At 40.9% G+C, this 9,609-nt stretch overlaps 1 protein-coding gene across 1 annotated transcript; it reads left to right on the top strand.

Moving 5' to 3' along the window:
• Positions 1-5,531: 5,531 nt before the first annotated feature.
• Positions 5,532-7,711, top strand: LOC129767293 (uncharacterized). Its single transcript, XM_055768008.1, has 2 exons — positions 5,532-6,019; positions 6,122-7,711. The coding sequence occupies exons 1-2, from the start codon at positions 5,870-5,872 to the stop codon at positions 7,355-7,357; spliced, it is 1,386 nt and encodes a 461-aa protein (XP_055623983.1). The 5' UTR covers positions 5,532-5,869; the 3' UTR covers positions 7,358-7,711.
• The last annotated feature ends 1,898 nt before the right edge of the window (positions 7,712-9,609 follow it).

Below are 9,609 nucleotides of genomic sequence, written 5' to 3'. Positions count from 1 at the left end.
GTTGTTTTCTTTCGGCCCAAGGAAAAAGCTTTGAGAACACTTGATATTTCAAGAGATTTGCTGCGTAATTATAAGGGCGTCTCGATACATAAAGAGAGACCGGACAAACTGCGTGTAGAAGCACCGACTTTTGATGTGGCCAACAAGATTGTTGACCACGAAGTTTTTAACAGGGAGTATCACATCTACATCCCTTCTCGAGAAGTGGAGATAGAAGGCGTAGTAACCGACGCGAGTCTGAGTGTCGATGAACTAAAACAAGCGTCGGGTTCCTTCAAAAACTCGATAATTGGAGATCTTGTAAAGATCCTGGATGTTAGAAATCTGCATTCAGCATCTTTGGAAGAAAATAAAAAAGTTTATAAGCCCTCGCACTCTTTTCGAGTTACTTTCGCAGGTTCTGTTCTCCCAAACTATGTGAAAGTAGAAAATGTTTTTTTCCCAGTGCGCCTGTTTGTACCGCGGGTTTATAATTGTACCAAATGTAAAAAGTTGGGACACTCGGTTAGCCACTGCGGCAACAAATTTCGTTGCGGCAAATGTGGCGATAAACATAGTGAGGATTCTTGCACTCAAACAGCGGAAAAATGTATTCACTGTGGCGAGAATCCTCACCCTCTACAAGAGTGCCCAAGGTACAAACAGCACTCCGATAAAGTGAAGCGTTCTATCGCTGGACGCTCCAAGCGGACTTATGCTGAAATGCTAAAGACCGCATCAGCCGCTCAAAATGAAAACCAATTTTCGGTTTTGTCATCTCAAGAATCGGATTCTGATTCTGATGAGGGTCATACTTCGGCTGCATCTTCAATAAAGGATGAATCATCAAAAAGAAAGCTCTCTTCACCAATGGTGCACCGTAAGAAAGCTAAAATGACCCTCGGAAGATTGTCTAATTCCAAGGGTAATAGTAGCAAAAAAACGAATCCGAAGGCTCCTGCTCAGCCAGTTCCTGGTTGCAGCAAGGATTTTACGTCATTACCCAGAGAAGAGAGAAATAAAAACGCTGCTCCTCGATCTTCTCGTAGAAAATTCGCGTCTAATCGAGGATTGATAGCTTTTTCGGACATTGTGGACTTCATACTAAACACGTTCAAAATTCAAGACCCCCTCAGAAGCCTTATTTCTGCCTTGCTTCCATCTTTAAAGTCTTATCTTAAGCAATTGACTGCTTCATGGCCCCTCCTTGCATCAATCATATCTTTCGATGGATAATTCATCTAACGTAGTAGAAGATATGATCAATGTGCTACAATGGAACTGCCGTAGTCTAGTGCCTAAACAAGACTCGTTCAAATTTTTACTTCAAAATTATGATTGTGATATATTCGCTCTTTCCGAAACATGGCTTTCTTCTGACACAGAACTCAACTTCCACGATTTTAATATTATTCGCCTGGATAGAGATGATTCCTATGGAGGAGTACTTTTAGGGATCAAAAAGTGCTACTCTTTCTATAAAATTCCTCTCCCAGCTCTATCAGCCGTCGAAATCGTCGCTTGTCAAATAACTGCAAAGAATAAAGAACTCTGCATAGCTTCAGTATACGTTCCCCTGAATACTTCCATTAGCCGTAGTCAACTTTGGAATCTAATTTCGATTCTCTCAACCCCAGTTCTAATTTTGGGTGACATGAACTCCCTGGGTGGGGCGATCTTTATGATGACGCTAGGGCGGCTATTTTTTACGATTTATGTGACGATTTCAACTTAACTATCTTGAACACTGGTGAAGTGACACGAATTGCAAAACCTCCGGCTCGGGAAAGCCGACTCGATCTATCTTTGTGCTCAAACTCGCTATCATTAGATTGTCAGTGGAAGGTCATCAATGATCCCCATGGTAGCGATCACTTGCCAATCAATATATCAATCAAGTGTAGCCCGCAATCCACTGAACCATCTCGAGTTCCATTTGATCTAACAAGGAACATCGACTGGCAAAAATTTGCAACGGCGGTAACAATCGGTATCGAATCAATAGATATACATCCACCATTGGAAGAATATCGATTCTTCATCGATTTATTGTATAAAAGCTCACTGGAAGCACAAAAAAGAAAAGTTCCAAGTGCTTCATTTAAAAGAAAACCAGCCACTCCTGGCGTTGCTTTCTACAGATATTCAACTGGCCTTTGCGCACAAGGAGCAACTGGCTTCAGTATTCTTGGATATTAAGGGAGCTTTTGATTCAGTTTCCATAGAAATTCTGTCAGACAATCTGAACAGATGTGGACTTCCTGGAATTTTGAATAACTTCTTGTACAATTTGTTGTCAGAAAAGCAAATGAACTTCACCCTTGGACAGCTGACAACTTCCAGAAATAGTTATATGGGTCTACCCCAAGGCTCATGTCTCAGCCCCCTTCTTTATAATTTTTATGTGAAAGATATTGACAGTTGTTTGGCAGAACAATGCACGCTAAGACAACTTGCAGATGATGGTGTGGTTTCCGTCAGAGGTCCCCATGCCGAAAACTTGCAAAGACCATTGCAAAATTCCCTAGATAACATGTCTTCTTGGGCAAGGAACTTAGGGATAGAATTCTCGCCGCAGAAAATAGAACTGGTAGTGTTTACTCGAAAGCGGTCCCCAGCCCAATTGCAACTTAAGCTTTTGGGGAGAAACATTACCCAATCATTGACCTTCAAGTACCTTGGTGTCTGGTTTGATTCAAAATGCACTTGGAATACCCACATTACGTATTTGAAGCAAAAATGTCAAAAAAGAGTCAACTTTCTCCGCTCGATTTGCGGCACGTGGTGGGGAGCTCATCCGGGAGATCTCATAACGCTTTATAAAACAACTATTCTATCTATTCTGGAGTATGGCTCTTTCTGCTTTCTCTCAGCAGCTAAAAGTCACCTTCTAAAATTGGAACGAATTCAATATCATTGTCTGCGTATAGCTCTCGGCTGTATGCACTCAACGCATAACACGAGTCTCGAGGTTCTGGCAGGAGTAACTCCTCTACAGAACCGATTCTGGGAACTTTCTCTCAGAATACTGGTGAAATGCGGTATCACGAACACACTTGTGATTGAAAACTTTGATAAAATGCTTCATCTAAATATACAATCTCGGTTTATGAGAATTTATCATCACTATATTTCATCAGATATTTGTCTTCCATCGTTTACTCCAGACCGTGCTCACTTCATCATCAGCAGTTCCTCAATTGAATACGATCTGTCGATGAAACAAGCAATACTTGGGATTTCAGATCAGCTTCGACCAACTTTCATTCCCCGTATTTTTAACCGAAAGTACCAAAAAGTCAATTGCATGAAAAGATACTTCACTGATGGGTCTCGCCTCAATGGATCCACTGGCTTCGGTGTTTTCAATGAAAATTCAAGCGCCTTCCGTAAACTGCAGGAACCTTGTTCCGTTTATGTTGCTGAGCTGGCAGCAATCGACTTCGCATTGGGGATGATCTCCAACAAGCCTGCAGACCATTACTTCATTTTCTCGGATAGTCTCAGTTCGCTTGAGGCTCTCCAGTCGATGAAAACTACTAGGCACCCATCTTATTTCCTCACAAAAGTGAGACAGCAGATGAGTGCACTGATCGAAAGATCTTATAAGTTAACCTTTGTTTGGGTCCCCTCTCATTGCTCAATTCCTGGCAATGAGAAGGCGGACACTCTCGCAAAGGTGGGTGCCCAGGAAGGCGAATTGTTTGATAGACAGATTTCATACGATGAATTTTTCCAATTACTGCGTCAGAGTTCCCTCTTGAGTTGGCAAACCGATTGGGACACTGGAAGTCTTGGGCGGTGGTTATATTCAATTATTCCAAAGGTTTCTTCGAGAGCGTGGTTCAAAGGTTTGGACTTAAGTCGTGACTTCATTCGTGTAACGAGTAGACTTATGTCCAACCACTACTCGCTAGATGTGCATCTCCACAGAATAAATCTTGTTCAAAGCAACGTCTGTCGGTGTGGAAACGGTTACGATGACATCGATCACGCAGTTTGGCAATGTACGGATAATTAAGCAGCCAGAGAGTACCTTTTGAATGCCCTTGAGGTCCAAGGAAGACAACCCTATGTTCCTGTTAGAGACGTGTTGGGAACTCGCGACATCTGCTATATGCAGTTGATCTATATGTTTGTGAAACGGTCTAGTATAAGTATTTAATGCTTTTGTGTTTTTCTTTTTCGTTATTAGTTTGTTTGTCTTGTCCCCCCATCTCACCGTCGCCCACCCTCGACAGCTAGTCGAACACCAGATGCTATCCCTGGTCATTATGCACAATGCTACAGTGCGTGCGGCAACCCTCGGTTGAGACAACGATACCTCATATCCATATCCCCAACCTGACCCGTCCCACAAAAATGTTGCCCTTTTAACCTCGAGTAAACCGCGAGTATTCGGTCGAATCCTACTAAACATAGAAATTAGTTGAAACTTTGTATAAACAAACCTTGAATTAGCGGCTCCGCAAAGCTTATGCGATTGAGCCTTACAAATAAATGAACTGGATAAAAAAAAATGGAATAGTAAATAAAAACATACTTGAAATGAAATTTGAGCGTAAAAATTAAAATTATTAAATAAAAATTTAATTTTCTTGATTTTTTTTCCCAAAACTGGAGAAATTTTCACCTGGACAACAGAGGGATGGGTATAAGGAATGTCCACGCTTGTCCACGGAGGAGGAGGAGGGTGTTTAAAATCATGCTATTTCTGTCCACGTGGTATGTGGACAGCCCCTTACATCGTTCCATCGATGTGAAGCTGGTCGAAATTTTTCATATCTTGTTGCATCTATCTCGATTATCTTGTTTCAACTTTCTGATGTGGGCAGAGACAACTGTCAAAGCTAGGCGAATTCGTATTTTTTCACAGCAAAAGCTTGGAAAGTTTCATCCTTTTTCGCTTTTCGCCGAAGATCCCGCGCAAGACGGGTCTATGGTACTAGGTGAGGCCGTTTCGTCACTAAGTTGGTTAGGGGAGTGGTATATGAAATCAGTACGGAAGAAAGCAGAAGGGGAATTATTTCCTTGAAGCGTGTAAGAGACAGACTGATCAGGAGCGAGCTTCGGCACTAGCGTATTGTGTTTTGTTTACAAACAAAACACAGTAGATTTCCAAGATGGCTGAAGAGTGGTTTTAGCAAGTTGGCCCACCTTAGGATATACTTCTACGCGCCTTGATCCCGCGCTTCGTTCTGATTGGTTGACGAAAAAAATGCCCAAAAATTCGCGTAAATTTGTGTTCATTTTAAAGGGTTGAAAAATAAGCTTTATAACGTAATATGAACGTCTTAGATATGAACGAATAATTCGTGTTGCAAAAAATCACTAATCGTTGTTGATATTTCCCAAAAAATTCGTCATATGTACCAATTTTTTGGGAGAGTGTACTCATGGTGTTCATCCTTTCGATCAATAACTCGCAGGGTATGCTCCGTACAATTTGTTTTCATCTCTTCCACTCCCATTAAATATTTTCAATGCAAGAATGGGACAACAGGCTGCGAGAGGAGCTGAGCTAAATTCACCAGTTCGCGATTCATCTCATTTGGCGTGTGTTGATTCTGAAGTTATTTTGTGCATTATTGTCGTCATTAGCAAAACAGATCCCTTCTGAAGTAAAAAATATTGAACTTTAAGCAAAAGTAGGTCAAAGACGGAAAGTTTCGCGATTTTCGGGTTCGACAGCTGTAAAATATTTGTAATTTACTGAAGTGGAAATGTGAAAAATTATCGCGCTATTTACGATCTGTTTTCTCATCTCCTGCGTCTGAGCACAAAACTGGCGCAATCAGGGACGAAAGCGGAAACAAAAACCAACAAGAAGCATCAACAGATTATAACCTTCAAAATTCAGCCCAGAAGATTCACCTTAAACGGATCCATCATGAATGAAAATCTAGCGAAAATATGTAGAATATGTTTGATGGAAGGCTCAAGAAGTATTTTCCAGAAAACTGTAACCCATGAGGCACTTTATAATGTATCCTCGTTGAATCGAATCTCAGAAAAGTTACGCTACGTAACACTGTTGAAGGTATGTGTCGGAATTTTTTTTCCATAAACAAGCAGTGCTGCCGAGTTCTGTGATTTATTTTAATCAAATTGGATTTCTAAGCCTTATATTACTTTTTTTAAGATTGATGATATGGAAAACTTGCCGCCAATGATCTGCGATTTATGTATCGTTCAGCTAAATGTTGCATATAATTTTAAACGTCAGGCCACTGAATCCGATACCAAGTTGCGCCAATATTTGATCGAGAATGGTATCGATATAATGAAGGATCCAAATAGTCTTCCGACGAGCTCAACGGCCACAAGTCGAGCTATCACCAATCAACGCTGCAACTCCATCTCATCGTTGTCAGTGGTAGAGGTACCATCGAATCGGAATGTCAACTCTAACCCTCAACCGTTCGCGGGTCGTTTACTACCGATCCGGATTAAAGTTGAAACACCGGATACGGCGGAGTCAACCGAACAACAGACCGAAACAGTTGATTTACTCTCGAACTCAACCATGTCTTCAACAAGTGCTATGACACCTTCCGTTGCTGCGCCGCCCTTTAATCCAACGATTGTAGCGATCGAAAATTCTCCCAAAACAACTACAAGTTGCCGTACTTTAATGGAAAGTTCACCTTCCTCCGGTAAAGAAAGCCTAATTTCGAATGGACGGGACAGCGTTATGGTGATGGTTGATAGCCAACATATGAACAAACAAGCTGATGAAGAATTCGTGCAGAATATTTTAGGATCCAACTGCAGCGTTGCTACAAATTTTAGTAAATCCACAGGGAGTGATAATGTGGCAACAAAAGTAAATCGAGACATAACTAATCAACCGCTAACGAGTTCAAAGGATTCACAGCAAGAAAAGCGTTTGAAATCGTTGTTGTCATCTTTATCCATCAATATGGTCACTAATGCAAGATTCCCCAGATCCAAGCTTCGCACCAAGGCGAGGAAGAAGCTCCTGAAAGTGAAAGATACAAAAAGGCCAAAACATGAGTCAATCACAAAAACACTTGGTTCCACCGATTCAATTATCAAAAGGAGACACTCGTTGGATATTGCTCACTTGATGGATCGATCTAAAGATATCAAAGTCAAGAATGAGCAAAAAGAAGTTATTAAAACAACTGAGAAGAAGCGCTCCAATCTTGCGAATTCTAGCGTGATTAGTTCCAGAAAGCTCCGGTGCTTGAGAGAGAAAATCCGCGAAGAAAAGGATAAGCAGAATACGCCAACTAAAACAGTTACAGGGGCAGAGCAGAAGCGTCGTAAAACGACCGTTGATATTGCTGGGAAGGATGATTTAGCTAACCCAACAAGTGTGAATGGGGACAAATCGAGAACTTCAGTTTCCTGAGTGCGCGTGAAGAAGGAGCCTTGTTAAGCGATAGAACGAGTGTGAACAGTAGATTGTTACCACAGTAGAGTTGTCTATTTGTACAGATTTCCCGGAACAATTGTAGTTGATTCAACTGTAATCCTGCGTATGCAAGTAAAATCATTTGAGTCGTACATGAATTCATTACATTTATGCACTTTCAGTAAGAAAGTATGTGCCTTCAAAAATCGAATGGGTTCGATTTAATACTGTAGATTGTAGATTTAATAATAACAACTATGAAGCAACTTGTGCTATATAATTTATCAGCAATCAGATCCATAATTGAAAGTAGTTGTAATATGTTTAATAATAATGAACATTGAAATTTAAGGGATTATTTTATTAATTTATTTCTTAAAGCTCGCGATTTGGGTTCGACAAAGACATGTTTTGGCACTAATTTAAACGGTCGGGTTTTGTCCTAGGAAAGTTACTTTTTACAGAATGGAACATGGTATAAATCTTATATTGTATAATTAGTAACATTAGCAACGTTAGAAACGTTTTCCATCAATTTAGTGAGAAATCACCCCTCAATCATGTTAATAATCCATCCCAAGATTGAAATAGTTGTCTAACTTCTACATTAATGTGATATGTCAGTTTACTGAATCAATTTTTCTAACGACTCTCGTCAGATTAATACCATTTGGATGCGAGTTGGTAACCTATTCGGGTTATCGAAGGTAAAGCGACGACATCTACATCTAGTTTCAGTGTGTATGTGAAGCAAAAGAACTCTTGAGGCACGTCTAAAGGCAGTTTGAAATTGTGCAATTCCAAATGAAATCGAACTAAAAATGCAAATTTTAAAAACTTGTATTTCAGATTCGAACGGAAGTTTGTATTCCGTTTGGGTTGGAGGAGATATGAGTTTCCCACAGCATTTGAGAATTTTTTGACTCAAGTGTAACTTTTGAAAAGGGCGTATCGATTTGAATAAGAGAAATCTTTGATAATTTATATCTAAAAAAATATGAGTCGTATCGAAAGGGTTATAGAGTACTCTTAGGCGTTTCAATTCGCGGAGCTGGTGACTCGACCAAGGTGGTTTACTTCTAGGGCGCGGTGGAGGGACAAAGCGATGAATAAGTGTGCTAGTAAGCTGTGAGACAGCAATGTCGGAGTCGTCATCAAGAAGCTGGACCCAATCGTAGTTAGAAATAGCACGACTAATTTTATCGAAATTTGCTCTGCGAAAATCAAATCGCATGTCATCGATGGAATCATCATGAATTACAGGTTCTGGAAAATGCAATCTGGCGACAACTGCAGGATGGAACACGTCAGCTTCAATCAGAGGTTCGGAAGCCTCTACCACGGTACACGTTGAAACAGCCTCTACGTTGATGAATATCAGATGCAGGGAACGGCCTTCGTTATTTTTGACGTAATTCATTTGTTTCAGGTTCATTGTATACATTCCATCGACGAGATGAGCGCTAGATGTCGAAAATCTAGACTCCAAAGGATCAGCGTACAGAAAACCAGCAGCAGAATTCAACCAGACAAGGTTAGGTTGATTGTAATCTCCAAAAAGAATATGAGAATCGCTCGGCTTCAATGATTCAGTGACATTGGTAACGGACTCAAGATGCTTTTCGATGATGTCGGCATCAACTGCAAGATCTGGCGCCAAATGTAACACCCCGACAACAATGATATTGTCTGATCCATGTACGTTCACCCAAAGATGCTCCACTGCATCGCTAACTTGTGTAACTGATTTCGAAGAGATAAACTTCTTAGATACCGCAATGAATACGCCGCCTCCTCTTTTTTCCCCGTCGTAATTGGGTCAAATACCGTATAATAGTCACCAAATAGTTGAGCGGAATGGATATCATCATTCAACCATGATTCGGTGAGAACGATAACATCATACTCCGTATTCGATGTAGTCAGAAACAGGTCGACAATTTTGGTACGAAGTTCTCTCACATTTTGGTAGAAAACCGTTATGCTGCTCACGTTGTGGGCATCGTCATTATTCTGTGCGTTTCGAGTGTTCTGGACAGATACTGTAGGCTGATGCAATCTATGGATGGTGAATGGATCAGGAAGCATATTGTTCGAAATGAAAGTATTCTTGCATGGAGAAGCAGGCTGGAAGACCTCTTCCGTAGATACAGACACAGGACCGGGACGACTGTGACGATTGGAACTGAATCGATTTGATTGCAGGGATGAACTGGTAGCCTGATTGGTCACGACTGGTCTGCGCGTAG

This window comes from Toxorhynchites rutilus, chromosome 2 (genome assembly GCF_029784135.1).
Source record: "Toxorhynchites rutilus septentrionalis strain SRP chromosome 2, ASM2978413v1, whole genome shotgun sequence".
In the NCBI taxonomy this organism is placed as follows: domain Eukaryota; kingdom Metazoa; phylum Arthropoda; class Insecta; order Diptera; family Culicidae; genus Toxorhynchites; species Toxorhynchites rutilus.
The sequence above is the reverse complement of the archived record's forward strand: the minus strand, read 5'-3'. Positions and strand labels throughout refer to the sequence as shown.

What these genes read in the sequence shown, in the direction of transcription:
- LOC129767293 (XM_055768008.1), top strand. Translation starts at nt 5,870, where the DNA reads ATGAATGAAAATCTAGCGAAAATATGTAGAATATGTTTGATGGAAGGC. An exon ending in GCTACGTAACACTGTTGAAG is followed by an intron (nt 6,020 to 6,121) that starts GTATGTGTCGGA and finishes ACTTTTTTTAAG; the next exon opens with ATTGATGATATGGAAAACTT.